This window comes from Musa acuminata, chromosome BXJ3-1 (genome assembly GCF_036884655.1).
Source record: "Musa acuminata AAA Group cultivar baxijiao chromosome BXJ3-1, Cavendish_Baxijiao_AAA, whole genome shotgun sequence".
NCBI classification, from domain to species: Eukaryota; Viridiplantae; Streptophyta; class Magnoliopsida; order Zingiberales; family Musaceae; genus Musa; species Musa acuminata.
In genome coordinates, this window is record NC_088349.1 from 22,429,150 (window position 1) to 22,450,234 (window position 21,085).

The following is a 21,085-nucleotide window of genomic DNA, read 5'->3' on the forward strand; positions in this document are numbered from 1 at the left end:
AGTTTCTCCTGTGAAGATTCCAGAAAACTTGAATCTGACAATGAGCGCAAAGCCTCACGGAGTCACCCGTGAAACATTAAAATGCTGATGTGGTCATTAGGTACTTCATGCAAGCTTGTGGGCCATCGCATTGTTATTAAGGGCAACATCACCCCTGATAAATTTCTCGAGTTATTCAACCATTCTGTCAAGGGTTTGTATCTATTTTGGGCATTATTTTGAGCAAGGTGTAAGAGTCTTGGGAGTGGGAACTCGTCCTCGCCCTCGCCATCGATCGCCGCTTCCACCGCAGCCGCGATCGGCCGCCGCCCCACTATTTCTCATCCCTCCGCGGCCTTCGCCGCCGGGCCCGGACTTGAAGAGCGCGGTGCGTCGATCCACCGCAATCGCCTCTCTTCTTGGCTTCGTCGTTTTACATATTTGGTAACCGAACGTTTTGATTCGTACAACTTTTGATTTCCCAAAATACCCCTGTCGGTTTGCAGTAACCACTGCGTTAACCTCCGGAATACGAATTGAAGCCCCCTCGTCCCCGATACGGAGAAGTAACCCTAGCCTGAAAGATAGATGGCAATCGCGAGGACCGGGGTCTTCGTCGACGATTATTTGGAATGTAAACGATCTATTCTCTCTTTGCTGATCTTTTTGACGTAGATTTTTGTATCTTTTCTTCTGTTAAGAAAAACCCTTCTTTTGGTTGTTTGAATCAAGATTCGAGCACGTTGGCGGCAGAGCTCCAGAGGCTACTGTCCACCATGAGAGAACTCGACGAACGAGCTCATGGTGTGTGTTTGGTCCTCCCGAAATGATCTCCTCATCCTGGTCATCCAGATTATTCTTGATATGTGATTTATGTGTGAATTATAGTTGCTTTTTTCCTTGTCTGGGAATGAAATGTTTGTTCGGATTAGTGAATGCTAAAACGAATGATCCCTTCAGTTTCTTATTTAGCTTTGTTATATATCCTCTGATTCAAGCTGTCATAATGAGCTAAAGAAGATGGAAAAGATCTCATATTGCTCAATGATGGATGTGATAGTTCCCTTTAGTAGCGTTACACCTTTGATAGGCAAGAAGATTTTACGTGTATGGACAAGAAAATAGAAGTATAAGATTGACTATAGAAACTAATATGTTATGCTTGTATCAGTAAAATATGCATCTTGTCCTTTGATATATATCACAATAAGGAAAATCATTGTAAATTTGTTTTTACTTAAATCCATATTACAATTAAGGTTAGTTTTCCATGGGTTTAAAAAGAATATCTTCTGTCCTAGGAATTTGTATCAATTTCTAGTACTGTAGAGAATTTCAGGTTGATTGCACAATAACAAATTGCTTCTTTCAGTTGATGATGTATGGAACAGTTTGTTTATCCATTCCCATCAAAATTGAGAGGGGCCGCAAAAACATGGAGAAGTCAAACTCTAATTGTAGGTTGTAGGAACATGTATACAAGTACCTGATGTCCTTAGGCACCAGACCTGATTATATTTTATAAGCAATAAATAGTTGTTGATCTAAATGAATGCTTGAGACTATATGTCTTATTTCATGAATCTCAAATGATACAGAGAAGAATCTGCAGTTCTTTTGAGTAAAGGAAAAAAATTAAGTGTGTCATGTCTTGTTTCACACCACACATGTTCTTGTTTTGCTTGACAATTAGATATCAGCAGATAGGTTTCTTCAGTTTTACTTCTTTGAGAATCTTAAAAAATGTAGATGTTTAAGATTTAAATGATCAGAATTTGTGAATTACCAATCCACTATTTATGAAACCCCGATCAATTGTTAGCTACAAGTAACATGGTGGCACGGTTTATTTCACCTCCAGTAACAACATGGTTCAATTTCACATTTGCAAGACTATGCAAACGATTTGGTGGAATATATGGAATTTCTAACTCACTTTTATTTTGTTTTTGTAAATGTTTTCATCTGTAGGTGAGAATTGATATTCTAAGATGAGTTTGTTAGCATGCACATACACATTGTAGAAGAGAATGCCTTAGGAGCATATATTAACATGAAGTTTGGTAGGCAGAGCACCAATAACCAACATTTTTAAGAAGGTTCCTCCTAGTTGGTACTATCTACACAACGTCCTGGTAAGAAGCTGACTTAATGATAATGTGAAATATAGGAGAAAAGAAATTGCTTAAGTAGATAACCTATATTACCTTGTTATAAATGTAGTTTTGAATTCAAACTGACTCCCTACTGATTCTTTTATATATATAGATATATAAGTATATGTATATTATCAAGTTTTGAATTCCAACTCACTTACTACTGATTAAGCTATGCTATTCTGTTCAAAATTTACAATTAATTTTTATTTGTCTCTCATGGATGCATATTTTAATTTTTTTTCCCTAATCCTTTTATTAGTATGCTATATAGTTTAAATAAATATGATATGTATGTGATCATTTTTTGATATATATGCTTTTCTATTTGAATATTTTTACATACATGTGTACACACACAAACACAAGATGAATTCTGATTTTATGGCTTATAATTATGTTTTCTGAGTACACATTACTCTTTAAATCTACTAGGTTTTCAAACAGAATATCTTTAGAGATTTGAAAAGTATATTGAAAGAAAAGCATATCAAAGAAGTACAAATACAAAAAGATGATCATATTATGAATGGAATAGTTGATGAACTATTTTTCCCTGTAGTGACAAATGCTTATATTTTGTTCCAGTTTATTTAGTTCTTAATTTTAATGTGCATGCAAAATCTGCTGTTATAAAATGTGCTTTCCAGTTACAATGGACCAACCTTCCCTATTAGTAATCTTTGATGTATACAGGACCTGGTATAAAATATCCATTGTAAGGAAGGCAAAGCTGTTGAATATTATTTTCTTAATAACTATTTCTGTATAGTTCCAAATTTCAGTGTATTGATGTTATCCTCCTTTCTTTTTCTAAATATCTTCAGTTATTCTTGTACACCTGACTTTGTATGCAGGTATTATAAACCAGACAAAAGAACAGACAAGGTATTGTTTAGGAATGCCTTCTCACTACTCAAAGAAGGTAATCCATGAAGATGATGAGGCAGAATTCGAGAAGATGAAAAAAGAGATCGAAGCTAGCCAGGAAAATGCATTGAGCCTGTGCACAGAGAAAGTTTTGCTAGCCCAACAAGCTTATGAACTGGTAACCAACCTTTTGCTATGACAGGAGTTCTCGAAATCATCTCAATAGTTAACCCTAGTTTATTGCTACAAGTACATGGTTTTGTGTATGAAGCATTCTAAAAATTAATAGCAAAGTTTTCAGACCATTGACCAGAACTGACCTGCCATGAACTTAGAAGACTAACTTGTGACCTACTTTGTTAATCAACAATTTATGATATGTTGATCCTGATTTGAAAGTGCCTAGATGAAGGGTGTTACAAGCTTTATATTGGAATAGTATCAGTTTCAATTGCTCCATTGTAAAACACTGAATTTCAATTATGAGACATCTTAATCTGCAAACAGATTCGTTAAATCTCCTCTGGACTAATTTATCATTCAGCATGTTTAGACCAAAGCTCTACAGTGTTCTCAGAATCCTGATTTGCTTTCCTACATTTACTTCATTTCTATACAATCTAGGATATCTGAAGCATATCAATAGGATCAACATGATTGTCTGTTTATTTGCAATATAATTTGCAAAGTAATGGACTCTAGAAACAAGAAATTGTCTTTCATTGTGTTACTCTTCTTTATTCCTTGATTTCATGCACTATTGTTAGTGAGGGAAGATAATTTGCATAGTTGTACTTGTACTTTGGTCACTTTTATCATGCAAACGGGAAATTGTCAAGCAAAAAATAATTACAACATTTGCAAAAGAAATTTGTAAAATGTGCAGACTAAAAAGGTTCTTGGCATCTTGACAAACTAATCCTTGCTAGTTATCTTCATACATCTCCATAGTGGCACGCATTGTTAAGAAGGTGATAGCTGCCAATCTCATAAGTGAGTTATCTTCATCAAGTTGCTTACCTTCCTGACCTGTCCCGTCAGTCTATGAGCACCTTCATCTTCATAGGTTTTTTTCACATACATCTCTATATATAGTGCTTTTTATGCTTATTTAGGGAATGTGCTTTGCCATAAAACCTAAAAGAATAAATTTTTGACCACCTCACTGTGTTTCTGATACAATTTTGCATGAAGTATAGTCCATACTCCATGAACACCTAGGTAAGATTCAGGGTATCGAGAAAATGTGGAACACATTATGTGCACAGAAGAGGATCAAAGTATGCTTCCCTAGTCTCCATTTGAAGATTTCAATCCCTGGATGTCTAACCAATGGAATGCACTTAGTTTAGTAAGAATCCACCAAACTGCATTACTTTTGAGATTTTTTTTCTTAACATGGAACATATTATGGGCACAGAAGAGAATAGAATGTTAGGATCAAGAGCGGCACTAAGAGGGGGGATGAATTAATGCAGCGGAAAACTTTCGTGATTTCAGAAAATTGTTCATTTCGTTTAAAACCGATTCTGACGAAAATGGTTTCGATTCAATCAGTTTCGGAGAGAAGTTGAACTTGAAAGCTTTCGTAAAAGTGCAAGAGAAGATTAAGGAGGTTTGCAGTAAAGTAAATTGCACAAATGAAAAGCAAACCGGAATTTAGAGTGGTTCGGTCAAGGTGACCTACATCCACTTTCGGATTCCTCCTTTAACGAGGTCACCGGCATCCACTAAAGGCCTTCCTTCAATAGGTGAAGCCAAACACCTCTTTACAGCATTTTCTCCTTTTCTCGGGTTTAGGAGACAACCCTTACAAGTCTCACTCCTCTTTCTTGGATGGTTACAAGGCTAAGAGATGAAGGAGGAAAACTCTAACTTTTATAACACTTTTATAACTCAAAAATTCAAGATTAAGCCAATATTTTCATGCCCTTTCATGTAGAAAAGGGTGGGGTTTTTATAGGCCCCAATGGCTTCAAAATTGGAGCCAAAAAGTATCACATCCCGGGAATCTCGAGTACTAGCGGTACCACCGCCGTTACTAGGCGGTACTACCGTCGCTGATCTGACTCTGGACGGTACCACCGCCCAAAAATCCAAGGGCACAGCCTTCTAGGCGGTGCCACCGTCGGCCATGTTTTCAGGGGCTGAATTGGGTGCTCAATTCATCCCAATTCAACCCTATTAAGAGCCCAGTTGGCCCCTAATTAAGTTAGTGGGATCACCTCCCAATCCTAACTTAATTTACGCTCTAACTACGATAATTAAGACATAATTTACTGTGCTTCTTGTTTCGGTGCGTCAATTGCTCTTCCGGTGAGCTTCCGACGTACTTTCGGCGAACATCCGATGAACTCTCGGCAATGTTTTGGCGGACTCCCGGCAAACTCCTAGACTTTACGACAATTTTCTTGGCGAGTTCCGACGAGCTTCTTTGGCAAGCTCCTAGACTTATCGGTTGGTTCCGGCAGAACTTCCGACGAACTGACACGGACTTAGCTGGTTTTACCTAAGTCGTGCGGCACCCTTGCACGTCCGTCCGCAAAGGTCAGCCTCCCCGAAGCCTCCCATTGTCCCTTAGGACCAACAAAGAGAGAACGGGTTAAAGAGAACGCCTCAATCGGGATCCACAAGCAAACATGTCCGAAAAACACTTCATAGACAATGCAAATTACAAACAGACTTTACAAGCTCTGAACAGTGGCACAACAAAGGGTAAAATGGTCCATTACAGACCGAAAAGCTCTCGCACGTGTCCACATGACACAACCTTTATTTACAAGCGTAAAGAGGCCACCAACCCAACTAAAATGGGACTTATAAGCCTTCGGCTGCCCCTCTACACACTGTACAAGGCATGAACATGCCAACAGATACGGACAGATATAAGCATTACATCAAACATCCTGTTTCAAAGTTTATCCGTGACATTCTCCCCCACTTATCCCTTCGACGTCCTCGTCGAAGCCTTTGTGAACACTGCAACTCTTCGCCTTTGCTGAGTCTTCAATCTTCTGCTCCAGCTGCAATGCGCCTCCTGGCTCCCAGTTGCTCTCCGCTGCTGTTTCTGAGTAGTCGAACCTTTGATCCGCCATGCTGCTTCAACTCGCCAATGACTCTGACTCTGGTGTGAGGTTGGCTGAGTTGTTTTGATCCTCGTTGATTCCTATGGATCCACCAAATGAAGGAAAAGACCATCCTTACTGCGCCAGTCTCTCAAAATTTCCACATGCTGCTTGAACTGGGTAGATGCTTGTTGGAGCTTTAACGAGCATCGCCTCGCAAACTTCTGAAGTTTTGGGTCCTTCCTCCACAAAATCTGCTCATTGACTCTTCTTTCGGTTAGTTGTCACATCCAAGTAGGTTCGCATCACTTCCGCTTTCGATTGGCATTTTGTTGGGAAATGAAGCGGACAATCTACTCTCAGTAGCACTGATCACCGTCGGTGAGGATTTGACAACTATTGTCTTCCATTATCTTCGAAGGGTCTTTGAACTTGTGCAGGGCTCCTCTGCTGGATGGATAAGAGAATTGGGGTACTCGGTTTCGCCCATTCTCTTAAGAGTTGAGAAGGCAAAGGTTACTTGACTTCGCCCGCCTCCTCGAGGTTGTACTTCATGCATCGAGCTGGTTACTGGCCTTCGCTTGCTCTTTGCTCACACTTCTGAAGCACTTGAAGTGTTTGCACTCCTTGCATTGAGTTAGTTACTGTGATTCACCTTCTCAATGCCATTGAACTTCTGGAATGCAGGAAGTTTTCACCCCAACTTGGAGTAATTCTCTGATAGATGAGGTCGCCTTTGGGATTGTACCGTCTTCTCCATCAACCCTGCCGCCTACTCCACTGAGTAGCAAAGGTACAGCACCGCGTACTGCCTGCTTCGTTTCTTGGTCGTGCACTCTTGCATGACCCGAAGTCCTTCACTTACGGCTATCTTGATGAGAAACTTGTTGACACCGGTCTTACGAAGTTTCTTGGCCTCTGCCCTTCAGCCTTGTCTCGGTACTTGGAGATTGCCTCTGCATGCTCCACCTCCTCGGCCCCTTTCATGACCAAGCGCTCTCCCTCCATGAGAGCAAGGGATCAGTGACTTGCACGGAAGTCCCGCCTTTGCGGTACCATGGCGCTGCCATGCCCATGGCCCTACTATCCGTCGTCTCGTCTCTGTATCCCTTTTCTTCACAATCAGTAGAGATGTCTCTGTGGCACTCCTCTGAGTCCACCTCCATTCTAACTGATGCTTGATTTTGGGTAGCTAAGTCCCTTTGGACTCGTCGTCGCTTCCTCGCCCCTTTCGACCCCCTGCTTCAACACCTCTGTGTTCTCCAAGCAGTCCGTTTGGTCGATGGAAAGACAGACTGTAACTCCCATGCATGGCCTCTGCCATCACGTTGTAGAGTTTGCACCGATTCTGTTCTCCTTAGCTTCCTTGGTAGCAACGTTCGTTTACTCGACCTTGTCCTCTGACTTGTCGAGCTCCCTTAAGCGAATATGAGCTTTGGACCAGTCCAACTCTCCAGCTGCTTCGATCATACCTCTGCATGATCAAGTCCCTCTCATGGAACTCACTGGTACTTGCATTCGAACTTTTCCCTTGGTGGAACCCAACCCCCATATGCTGATGACCAAGGTTTTCATCCGATGCAAAATTCGATGCATGCTTAGAAGACCCGCCTCTGCGATACCATGGCCTTCACTCCTTGAATCCATAGCCCTTCTTGCCGTCGTGTTGTTCACCGAAGTGGAGCTCCCAGTAGCTCCCGATCATACCTCCATATGATCTCATCCCTCATGGGACCGATTGTGTGTATCGCATTGCCACGAACTGTTCCACCACGATCCGCTGTACCATGTCACCTCCTGGTGACATCTTCATTGCATTCTGATCCTTGTGGAATAAACTCGAATTGTGAACCCTCCATGTGTGGCCTTTGCCAATACATCGCAGGGTCCCTTCCACCTTCGATTTTGTTCGCTCCTCTGGCAATCGATCTTCATCCACCCACTCCTGGGTCACACCTAGATGAAGCACCGCTCTAGGACAGTCCGTCGCCTAGTAGCTCTCGAAGTCCACCGACTTCACTGTAATCTGTGCACCATTGTCTGGATCCTGGGCCTCTGCCCCCTACCAGCACAATCTCCGCTGCGCACTGCTTCCTTCATAGCAACTCAAATGGCAACACTGTGGCATATTCTTCAAGAGTACCCGCCTCTGCGTCCTCTTGCCCCGTGCTAAGGCCCTTCTGAACCCAACTTCGCCTCCGCAAATTGAGTCGCCTTAGTTCCTCCATCAAATGCTTCTCCGAGTTAAGGTGCATGTGCCGCGAAGCTCCCTTCGTCTTTGGCACCATGCAAGATGAGTCCGCTCCGTTAGAAAGAAGGACCCATGGAACAACATGATCCTACTCTTGCCTCTGCAAGAGTTCATGTCCTTGACCTCTGTCTAAGGAAAGCACTGTGCCTCTGCTCCATGTTCCAACTTCTATGCCGGCTCCCTTCATGCGGCTTGGGTACTTCGCCAAGTTACACCCAAGTTGCTCCGCTCCTCGTTTTTGCATTGAGTCGATGGTGGCTCTCGCACCCACCATTTCACGGGTCAGCCCTCCCTTGAGTCCGATCTCCACATCGACTCCAAGTGTACCTTCATAAGTTGCTTTAGGTCGCTCCCCCACTTGATCTCGCAATGCATCCACCAATGCATTCTCTAAGCGAGATCATGCGACGACTCCTCGCCGCTTGCTCAGTCCATCGAGCTTCGTGGAGTTGTTGTTTGTTGAGGTACTCCTCCTCAACATGTGAGGTCCATGTCACATGATTCTCCCTCTGGAGAGCCGAGACTTATCCCTCCTGGATAACTGTCCCGTTGGAGCAATATCTCTCTTCGTTTTGGAGACCACCATCCCCTTGGACTACTCCGAACTGCTGAACAAACTGTGCACTGTTCTGCCTCCTGCAAATGCACTTGCTAGATTGCGACTTCATGTCAATACAGCCCCCGCTGCACCCCTCAAGGCCTAGCAACATGCTGAACTCGTTGCACACTTCAGCTTCCGACGGACGTATCCTTCACATGCCGAAGAGAAAGTTTCAATGCTCCATAGCGCCGAGTTTCGGTCGCCTTGGGATGGCCACGAACATTCCATCGTCCGCATACAAGCCCATGCATGAGTACCAAATTCTTCGAGTTAGCAATTCCCCTCACCTCTGTGAGCTTTGCATAACTCTTTTGGTCGTTGAGCAACTCATTCCACCTTACATGGTCTCATTCTTGCCAAGCGCCTCGCTTGCCTAGAGCACCATCAAGTATAGTTGTCAACGTTGAGCCGTAGTTCAAACTCAGCCATCCCAACCTTTGTGCGCTCCAAATTCTTCCAAGCTTGCCTGTTCTCGTGGTGCCTCTTGCGCGAAGGGTTGGCCATTCCTCTGAATGTCAATCTCAGATGCTCGCTCCTCTAAGCGACTCTTTTCCCTACATCTCCATGCCCGTTTTCCCTCAAACGGTCGCGCGTGTGCTGACTGCCCTCAACGCAGCCCCACTAGGTCCCCCACGTTTGCATGTCAAGTGTTTCTATGAGTGCTTGTCCCGCTCTGATACCATATGACACGGACTTAGCTGGTTTTGCCTAAGTCGTGCGGCACCCTTGCGCGTCCGTCCGCAAAGGTCAGCTTCCCCGAAGCCTCCCATTGTCCCTTAGGACCAACAAAGAGAGAACGGGTTAAAGAGAACGCCTCAATCGGGATCCACAAGCAAACATGTCCGAAAAACACTTCATAGACAATGCAAATTACAAACAGACTTTACAAGCTCTGAACAGTGGCACAACAAAGGGTAAAATGGTCTATTACAGATCGAAAAGCTCTCGCACGTGTCCACATGACACAACCTTTATTTACAAGCCTAAAGAGGCCACCAACCCAACTAAAATGGGACTTATAAGCCTTCGGCTGCCCCTCTACACGCTGTACAAGGCATGAACATGCCAACAGACACGGACAGATATAAGCATTACATCAAACATCCTGTTTCAAAGTTTGTCCGTGACAGAACGTTCAGACTTCCGTTGAACTCTCAAACTCCTAATGAGATCTCGATCTTGACTCCAGCACAACACCTGTTTTATGTCTTACTGCTATCGTAGTTAATCCTACACACTTTTCTCAACATATAGATTAGATCAAACAAATTACAATTAACTTCATAATCAAAATCATTCAACAATCTCCCCCTTTTTTATGATGACGGAGTTAACCTTAACTCCCCCTATCTATATGTCATATTTGAGAAAAGACATTCTTGAATTTAAGGCCTTTGAATTCAAGAAACAAACCGATAAGATAAGTTAATTAAACTTATCAACATGCACATCATGATTCCTATCATGATCTATCATTCTCAAAATACGATGCCAAGTATTTCTCAAAATGATGTCAAGGCATGACATCCATTTTCAAGTATGATATTTCAAATATGAAGATGACAAAGATAGCAATTCATCATTCTATGGCAAGATATCAATTACAAAATAGCAAGTGAAGCTCTAGATATCTTATCATAATGAAAGAAATTTATCAAGCAAACATTTCAAGTATATATGATGAAATACATTGCATTCATTTGTCATCAATTTACCACATTTTGGTATTATTTCTCTCCCTTTGTCATCAACAAAAAAGAGAACAATTTAACAATACAAGTGTGGTAAAAAAAATCAAGCAAGTTTCACACTCAAAAGTTCTCATCATTAAATGTTATCAACATTAAAATGATAGATTCTAACAACTTCTCCCCCTTTGTCATCACATTTTGTATAAAAAAGAGAAAAGAAGGTAAGGAGGGAATCCATTGAACTAAATTTGTGAAATGATTTGAATCAAGTCGAAAAACGATAAATAAGTTTTCATTAAAACATGCTTTCATTTTGACAAAGAGAAGGGATTCATAAAAAGGATCGAGATATCCATATGAAATCAAATCCCCACGAAAATTATCACACTCGTGCTTTCATTATCACACACGAGAATTCATCTTTCAATAATTAATATATCCATTGGAATTCCTTCAATTTTCATAACAAGAATTCATGGGAGAGGAGTATCACATGAAGGAGAAATTCACCAATAAAACTTCATAGTGAGAAGAGCATTACATCAAATCTATTTCTCATTAAAAATTCATAAGAGTGGAATCCATAAGAGATGCATTTGTCAATTCCTTCCATGTATCAAACATCAAGATGTGTATAAACACTTCATGCATTTATAAAATGTTTTGTCATAGTCTTTCATCACTACTTGCATGAGGTAATATCATTAGTGCTTGTAGCACTCAAAAGTTAAGAATCCGATGTATGATTAAAACTTCTCAATATTCAATAGAAATCATAATCATCAAAGTAAACATGATATTGCATCATTGTATGATTACATACTCATCATTTAAAGAGATCACAACATCATAAAAACTTTCAGCATCAAAGCACAAAATTCCAACATCAAAGTAAACATTTTATTGAAGCACACAATCTTATCATCATGTAAAATTTGCATCATAAAATTATCAGCACAGAATTTAAGTGAGTGATCCAAAGAATCAAGAAAGTCCGAAAACGAAATTTAACAAATTCATACATTCGGACAAATTAACATTCCTAACTTCGCAAATGATCATCAAATAATGAGTCAGGTTATAAATACCAAAAGTTGAATGTATCAAGGAATTTATTCATTTAAAAGATTTATTAAGTCTAATTCTTAGAGTGATACATTCATCAAAGTAAACACAGAATTTCACCATCTGAGTAGGCAACATAAGATTACAACATAAAAGAGATTACAATGAAATTTTTGCATCAAAGTAAGCAGCATTTTAAGATTACAAACAGCAAGGTAATCAACATAAGATTACAACATAAAAGTAAGCATAATACAATAGAGAGATTTCATCTTTTGCTCATTCAGGTAGTGGTAAGTTAAAATGTCTAAACTAGGTATTAAACTATTGGTGAATCTGTTGCAACTCAGTTAAGATTTAATCTTAGCATTGTTCAAGTCGATCTTGTCGTTGTTCAAAACGATCCATCTGAGTCCCTATGTCGTCGATAGATGAGGGGGGAGGTGCTTGCTCTACTGGAGGTGATTCCTCAAAGGGATCAGTTGGAGGAGATAGATTACTCCTAAAAATTGGTGTTTCAGGTTCTGGTTCTGGTTGGAGGGGATCAGTCCTTCTAGGCAGTCTAGTTCATATACCATTTCTGAATGTACATCTCATCCGTCGAAATATATTTCTATTTATGATACTAAATCTGTCTAGTTTTATAACTTCTTCGTCGGGTGGAATGGCAATATCATAGGCATGGAGTAGTCTTATGATTAAGCCACCATATGGAAGCATCATGTCCTTTTTTGATAGTTCAATCATGTTTTGTTGGATTAGGTAACCAAAACAATTGTTATGTCCCTTCATAATACATGGTACCTAGTTCCATTTGGCTTACTTCATCATAATGATATTGCTTTGGGAGAATGATACTTATCAGGATGTAATGAAGTATTTTGGTGCTTAAAGTTAGTAAATGTTCGTAGCTTTTTGGAAGAATCGTTAAGTTAGGATTGCCAAAAATTGTTCCTAAGGCATTAACGTAAGTAGTCACAACTGTTTCATCATCCCATTGTCCTCTAAAATATCACCCTCTTTCTTTTACTGGAATTCCTATGATGTTGCAAATGGTTCTATCCGTAATTGGTATATGATGTCCTAATAGATAGGTAGATACCCTTTCATCTTTATCTATATGTAAATTATTATAAAATAGCCTAACAAGCCTAGGGTAGATAGGTTCACTCATTTGAAGGATTGGGAGAATGTCTAGATTAGCAAACCATTAAATAGATTCCAAATCACTTAATTCGTCTAAATCAACATATTTATCCTTATGAACATGTCTAGACTCTATGGATGAAAATTTTAGGGCATGTTGATTAGAATTAAAAAGTAGGGAGTCATAATTTTCATCTAATCTCCTCTTCCCTTTGTCCCTAGAGGATCTTCTAGAAGCCATGAGACTAAACACATAAATGATGAGAGAACTACACATAAGAGGCAAGATCTATCAATAAATTGATAGAAGAGGTTTGAGAATTACTCTTGTAGTAATCTTCTTGAAAGGTTGAGATTGATCCTTGGATTTGAAGAAGGGGAGGGTTTCCTCGAGTTTCTAGAGGAGGATCAAGGAGAATGAGGGGTGGAGAGGTGTTTAGAGGTGTGAGGAAGGAATGTAGGAGGGCTTGGGGTCGGTTCTATTATCGACCATAAGTGCCTTTTTATAGGGCAAAGTTATGGGCGGTGCCACCGCCTACAACCAGTGCCCACTGGCGGTGTCACCGTCGGTGCACTGTTTTAAACCCTGCGGCTTCTCAATAGAAACAGTGCCATTGCCAGGGCACTATTTTCCTCAACTTATCACTTTTCTTTTTAAAGCATTATGGCTTCCCAATAGGCAAGAAGTCTTGCTTGCTCTTTCAAGCAGCATCATAGTCATTTTGTGGTGCGAATGCTTGTTCGCGTGAATCTCGTACCAAGTCAGTTTTCGTAAATGGGAGGGAGAAGTAGAGAACTCTTATTGAAATTATTAATTCATAAAAGACCAATCATATCAATGTTCCATGAATCATATTTGTAATGAGAGATAATAGCAAATGAAGACTTATTTTTTAAATGTCAAGAAATCCAGAAATTTTGAGAAAGGAACTCATGTATAAAAATTCTCAAGTTTCAAATATTGAGAGATTATGATCAAGTGTTTATCACTTAAGATTTCAAATAATAATTGCATCATCAAGTCATCAAACATGATCTTGTTTTAATTCTAATAATCTTTTCTTAGTGTGTTTTCCTTTTTTTTTGTTTTTGGCTTAGAGCTTTATGAGATATTTTAGATCTCTGGTCATAAGCCTTGAGCATCCAAAATCAAAGTATCATCTCTTGCTCCTAGCTTGTGATGGTGCATTTTTCTACAAAAAGAGATGATTTTTAGGTACCCATTTGACCTTGGGTGCCTCAAAAATCGATTTGCATAGCTTATCATGTTGCATTGAGTCATTTGAGATTCTTTTAGGAACCCAAATCAATTTATGTGGACTATATTTCTTGAATGGACATTTGTACGCAACATGTCCAAATTTGCAACAAAAGTTGCATTTGGTGTGAGGTGATACATGCAAGGTTTGCCGTATCGGACTGTACCGCCCGATACGGGCGGTACGTACCGGTCCGACAGGCCAGCGGTACGCGGACCGCCCCGTACCATACCAAGTACTGTAGCAGTGTATAGTAACATTGTAGCAGTGTACAGTGCTCGGTACACGTGAGTGTACCGCTCGGTACACCTGGGTATACCGAGCGGTATACCGTACCGTACCGGTACCGAGCCCGGGTCGAAACGCCGGTACGGTACGGTACGGCGAACCTTGGATACATGCAAGGTAGGGGGCATTTAATAAAGCTGGTTGGATTTTGGTGAGAGCTACTCACAAATTCAATTCCGCCTTTTTTTATGAACGTGACCTTTATTGGCAAGGATCATGTTCAAGGACATGTTACTAACCTCAAATTTCTTCAAGATTTCTTTGAGTAGCAAGTTTTCCTTTTGAAGTATTTTTAGTTCATGGCATTTTGTGCAAGAAGCTAAGATATTTTCATGCTCAATCTTTACTCTATCAAAGTCGCTAATAAGAGAAGCATGTTCCTTTTTCAAAGAGTTGTACTTTTTACTTAAGGTTCTACATTCATCAAATAATTCATGAAATGCACTTAAAAGCTCATCAAAAGTTAAATTTGCGTCTAATGAATTTGTTACCTCATCTCCAATAGCCATTAGCGCATAGTGAGCAACTTGCTCGGTGTTGGTTGGCTCCTCTTCTTCAGAAGCACTTGAGTCGTCCCATGTAGCTTTGAGAGCCTTCTTCATTGGTTGCCTCCTCTTTGCTTGGAGACATTCACTCTTGAAGTGTCCCGGCTTCTTGCATTCATAACATATCACTTGTTCTTTCTTAGGTTCAAATTTATTTTTAGTATCATTTTTAAATTTATTTCTTTTTATAAATCGTTTGAACTTCTTTGTTAAGAGTGTCACGTCATCATCAAAGTGGTCTTCTTGTGTTCTCACTTGAGTTTTCTTTCAAGTGGTCTTCTTGTGTTCTCAGTGTCATATCCTTCCTGTTCTTTGGAAGGGTGTCCTCAATCTTTTCATGAGCTTTACATATCATTTCATAGGTCATTAGTGACCCAATTAGTTCTTCAAGAGGAAAATTATTTAGATCGTTGGCCTCTTGAATGGTCGTTACTTTAGGGTCCCAACTTTTTGGAAGGGATCTTAAAATCTTATTAACAAGTTTAAAATCTGAGAAACTTTTACCAAGTCCTTTTAGACCATTGACGACATCCGTAAATCGGGTGTACATGTCTCCAATGGTCTCACTCGGTTTCATTTAAAACAACTCATAAGAATGCACTAAAAGATTAATTTTTGACTCCTTCACTCTATTAGTGCCTTCATGAGTCACTTCGAGTGTGTGCCAAATGTCAAAAACCGTTTCACAAATCAATACTCGATTAAACTCGTTTTTATCTAATGTACAAAACAAGACATTCATAGCCTTTGCGTTTAAAGCGAAAGTCTTCTTCTCCAACTCATTTCAATTGTTCATTCAACAATATTCCATAATTCAAAATCCATTGAAATTAAGAAGATCCTCATTCTAGTCTTCCAATATGTGTAATCCGTTCCATTGAACATAGGCGGACGCGTAATTGAATGGCCCTCTAGGTTGCCAGCAAATGTCATCTCTCTTGGGTTTAAAACCAAATGAGAGTGAACCTTGCTATGATACCAATTGTTAGGATCAAGAGCGGTACTAAGAGGGGGGGGTGAATTAGTGCAGCGGAAAACTTTCGCGATTTCAGAAAATTGTTAGTTTCGTTTAAAATCGATTTCGACGAATATGGTTTCGATTCAATCAGTTTCGGAGAGAAGTTGAACTTGAAAGCTTTCGTAAAAGTGCAAGAGAAGATTAAGGAGGTTTGTAGTAAAATAAATTGCACAAATGAAAAGCAAACCGGAATTTAGAGTGGTTCGGTCAAGGTGACCTACATCCACTTTCGGATTCCTCCTCCGACGAGGTCACCAGCGTCCACTAAAGGCCTTCCTTCAATAGGTGAAGATCGAACACCTCTTTACAACACTTTCTCTTTTTCTCGGGTTTAGGAGATAACCCTTACAAGTCTCACTCCTCTTTCTTGGATGGTTACAAGGCTAAGAGATGAATGAGGAGAACTCTAACTTTTACAACACTTTTATGACTCAAGAATTCAAGATTAAGGCAATATTTTCGTGCTCTTTCATGCAGAAAAGGGTGGGGTTTTTATAGGCCCCAATGGCTTCAAAATTGGAGCAAAAAAGTATCGCATCCCCGGAATCCGGGGTACTGGCGGTACCACCGCCATTACTAGGCGGTACTACCATCGTTGATCTGACTCTAAGCGGTACCACCGCTCTTTCATGCAGAAAATGGTGAGGTTTTTATAGGCCCCAATGGCTTCAAAATTGGAGCAAAAAAGTATCACATCTCCGGAATCCGGGGTACTGGCGGTACCACCGCCGTTACTGGGCGGTACTACCGCCGCTGATCTGACTCTAGGCGGTACCACCGCTGGCAGCATTGCTGCCGGCGGTACCACCGCCCAGAAATCCAGGGGCACTGGCTTCCAGGCGATGCCACCGCCGGCCATGCTTTCAGGGGCTGAATTGGGTGCTCAATTCAGCCCAATTCAGCCCTGTTAAGGGCCCAGTTGGCCCCTAATTAAGTTAGTGGGATCATCTCCCAATCCTAACTTAATTTACGCTCTAACTATGATAATTAAGACATAATTTATAGTGCTTCTTGTTCCGATGCGTCAATTGCTCTTCCAACGAGCTTCCGGCGTACTTCCGGCGAACATCCGACGAACTCTCGGCAATGTTCCGGCGGACTCCCGACAAGCTCCTGGACTTTACGACTATCTTCTTGGCGAGTTCCGACGAGCTTCTTTGGCAAGCTCCTGGACTTCTCGGTTGGTTCCGGCAGAACTTCCGACAAACGTCCGGACTTCCGTCGAACTCTCGAACTCCTAATGAGATCTCGATCTTGACTCCGGCACAACACCTGTTTTATGTCTTACTGCTATCATAGTTAATCCTGCACACTTTTCTCAACATATAGATTAGATCAAACAAATTACAATTGACTTCATCATCAAAATCCGAGATTCAACATAGAAGACCCGCTATGTTAAGCTCATTTAAATATTTCATTACTTGGATATTTAGTACATGGAACTCACCTTAGTCTTCTCATATTTCATTACTCTAGAATGTGTTATCTACTTTTCAGATTTTGGCCAAGATTTATAGAAAATTAGCATGATGCTACTTTCCTGTTTCTATAATTTATTTGGATGCACTTAGATGTAGGTCCTCCTCAGCTAAGTTGGGATGTCATGCAGATAGAGGGCCATTTGAAGCGCCTAGATGAGGATTTGAACCAGTTTGCAGAAGACTTAAAGCAAGGTATTGTAATTTTTCTTGGCAGTTATTCTGATTAAGTCCTAGTTCTCTTGTTTAATCTGATGCTACCTGATGGTAATCTAACCATCAACTGGGCCCTAGCCTAGTGGTCAGTTCCCCACTTCATCTTGAAGAGTTTCCATGTCTGAATTCTTGTGGATGTCATGCCAAGTATTTGACATGGGTAGTTCTCCAGGAGTTGGCGCTGCTGAATTCAAAACAGTTGCATTTATAATCATATTTCTGCAACTTATGTAAAGGTTACTCTGGAAATAATTAATCTTTTTTGTTTACTGACTTAATAAATGTGATGCTTTGCTACTAATTAGAAGGCTAATAGAGTTTTCTGTCCTTTAAATTGGATAACTCAACCAATACTTCGTTATTGTTGAACAGAAGGAAAGATTCCACCAGATGAACCAGCTATTCGTCCTCCACTTCCTATAGTGAATAGGGATGAAAAACGCAAGGGAGGTTATTTAACTCCTCAACCAAAGAGGCTCAGAGAAAGGGATTGGGATAGAGACCGGGATATGGATATAGAACTTATGCCTCCTCCAGGTAGTGATAGAAAAAATATTCCAGCATCTGCTGACGTTGATCAACCTATTGACCCAAATGAGCCAACATATTGTGTCTGCCATCAGGTTTCGTATTGACCTTTATAGACTATCTAATACGAGCTGTTCATAAATGTAGTTTTTCTTTCATAACGACGTCCATAATACTATGATATCATAAATGAAACCCTTTGCTTTCTCTATTTCCAGGTGTCATTTGGAGATATGATCGCATGTGACAATGAAAATGTAAGCTTCCAGGCTATTTGGTTTATTTCTTGCATTTCTGGACATCACCTTTTAGAACATTTTCTTCCAAGAGGCTTTTTGCATGTCAAGCTTTTTGTTTGCTTCACCTTTTATTTGTTAAAAAAGCTTCCAATCAATGAAGTGCCTGACTTAATCGCAGTGAAGGTTGATTTAAGAATTTATGCTAGCACACTTGTTCTTTTTCTATTCTCCTCTTCTGATTTTTCATTTGAAAATGTTATTATTCCCACGTAGCATTACATCCATTCATTTTTAGGTATCCCTCCACTGCTCTAAAGCATTAAGTTTGATTCCATAGTCATTTAGTTGTTTTCATATCTTCATATCGTGCATAATTTTTTTATGCACCTTGAAGCCATGGAGCACATTTCCGTAAATGGATATCGGGTTCTTAATGTTACATCCTCTGGAATTTACTTATCATATAAGTGATTTACAAATGGTGCCAATGCTAAGGAACCAGCCTTCTTCTCCTCCATCCTAAATTGGTAACATACATCTGAAACAAGAATTTGTTTTACTTGTTCACTTATTTTTCACATTAAAAAACAAATAATGCCATATTGGAACTCTTTTGATCGTTCCATTTTATTCTGTTTGTAACATTCTCCTACCAGATGAGGAAAATCTACTTAAACAATGCCAATAACCTTGTAGTTGGTTTCTTAGTTTGTGTTTTGTAGGTGGATGCAAGATGTATATTTGTGAAATTATATTATGGTGGACATACTGATGGATTTCCATGTTCTGCCACTATTGAATATTTTCTTATATGTACCCCCATTCCACCTTTATTATTTCTGATTTACTATATAAATTTAAAAGCACATATTTGCATATTTTTTAGTGTATCATCTCTTTTGAAATATTGTTAACATTTTTTTGCATGTCTAATGTTACTTTGATCTTATATCTGTCATTTTCAATCTGCAATTTTTTTTTCGTTGGGGTCCAGTGTGAAGGAGGTGAATGGTTCCATTATTCATGTGTCGGACTCACTCCAGAAACAAGATTTAAAGGGAAGTGGTTCTGCCCAACCTGTCGGAATCAACAATGAATTCTAGAATAGTCGGCCTGGGTAGAAAGAGGTGGTCTCCTACGAGTTCAACAGCCCATCAGCAATAGCCATTTTTTTTTCTTTTTCCTGCAACATTCTTAAGCTGTGGGAAACACCTTGTTGTATCGATGTATATTGCACGATAGTTAAGTGGTATCTTCTCACTGAAGAAGCTCTTTTCTGAAACGACATGAGCATAACTGTGCCGGTTATGTTTGGCACCAGTACTGGTTTCTGGTTGTCCAGAAATTATCATAGATGTTGCCCCAATTTCTTTCTTCAATTATCGCAAAACTGTGCTCGACTTAAATGTAGTCGTGTATGACGTTGGTTCTTCAAATTATAAGAGTTATTAAGCTCAGAAAAAAGGAGTGGTTCCCCTTACAGCTGTGATTATTTCCATGTATAAACTGCTCTTGAAAGATGAGACTGGTGGGTTTGCAGTAGTATTGTCTCTCGGAGAGGATACAATCAACATTTGGTATTGCAAAACAATACTAGTTTTAAGGAATTGGTATTGCAAAACAATACTAGTTTTAAGGAATTGTTATAGGACAAAAATGTGAGTGCGATCGGAATTTTGTTCGATTAAATGCGACTCATGGTTTCTACATTGCAAAGTTTCGATTAACTCAAGAAACTGAATAGTTTGTACTCACATAACAAAAATTGTAATTCTTTTTTCTATCTATCCAAAGTGTCGAACCATGTAAATTCTATTTTTATTATTTATATTTATATTAATGATTCTTTAGATTATATTTTAGAATCGACAAGTCTATCATTGTAAGAGACATTTTGTTCTTCCTCGGTTTTCTTTCAATCTTACCGTTCCTACAGGGAGGAAGGTCGAGAGTAGAATCTGTTGGAGGAATGTTCAGAGCCATCAGACCAATTCAACGGAGAAGAAATTGCCTCAAGTAGTGAATGACAAGCCATCAGGATTGAGAACAGTGTTTAGAACCACCTCTTCCTCTTTCCACATTTCTGCAAGGAGAGATGGCGTAAGCTATGTGCAGTTGCTTCAGTGACACTGGCACCGGTGCTCTTGGCAATTCTATTGAATTCCAAGAGGAAGATGCTGGTTCACAAAAAAGCTTGTTAATCTGTATTTTCTGTTGGTACTATTAATTGTCTTTGTCGTATATATATATATATATATATATATATATATATATATATATATATATATATATATATATATATATATATATATATATATATATATATAACACTAGGTAGAAAAGGAATTCGGATACTCGTGGCCCATGTTTAACTATTGATAGGGCGTATTTTGGCCCTATGTAAACCACTGATAGATGTTGCCGACCGACGCGATACCGTACGCCTCCAGAAGCGCGGGGTGCATGCCACGTCAAGCTCCAACGGTGCGACTGCACAGCCTGACCACCTCAAAAGCTGGGGGCGGTGTCGTATACTGTTAGGGCAGTGCTGTCTGACGCCGCTCAAGCACCCTCGAAGACACTATCTCATCAAAGAGGTTATTCTGCCCCCAGAGTCAACGGCTATGTCGGACTAGGGCCCAATCAATTCCCGCACGTAGGTATAAATACCCTCGACCAGATCTAGG

At 40.0% G+C, this 21,085-nt stretch overlaps 1 protein-coding gene across 5 annotated transcripts; it reads left to right on the plus strand.

Moving 5' to 3' along the window:
- Positions 1-39: 39 nt before the first annotated feature.
- On the plus strand, positions 40-19,804 carry LOC135586137 (PHD finger protein ING2-like). Of its 5 annotated transcripts, none has more exons than XM_065136792.1 (8): positions 40-423; positions 522-613; positions 712-783; positions 2,963-3,183; positions 17,547-17,610; positions 18,004-18,254; positions 18,378-18,416; positions 19,393-19,804. In XM_065136792.1, the coding sequence occupies exons 2-8, from the start codon at positions 568-570 to the stop codon at positions 19,492-19,494; spliced, it is 795 nt and encodes a 264-aa protein (XP_064992864.1). In that variant the 5' UTR covers positions 40-423; positions 522-567; the 3' UTR covers positions 19,495-19,804. The 5 variants fall into 5 exon arrangements, with proteins under 5 accessions (XP_064992864.1, XP_064992863.1, XP_064992865.1 ...); XM_065136791.1 differs by having other exon boundaries at positions 40-367; positions 486-613; XM_065136793.1 differs by having other exon boundaries at positions 40-367; positions 486-613; positions 2,993-3,183.
- The last annotated feature ends 1,281 nt before the right edge of the window (positions 19,805-21,085 follow it).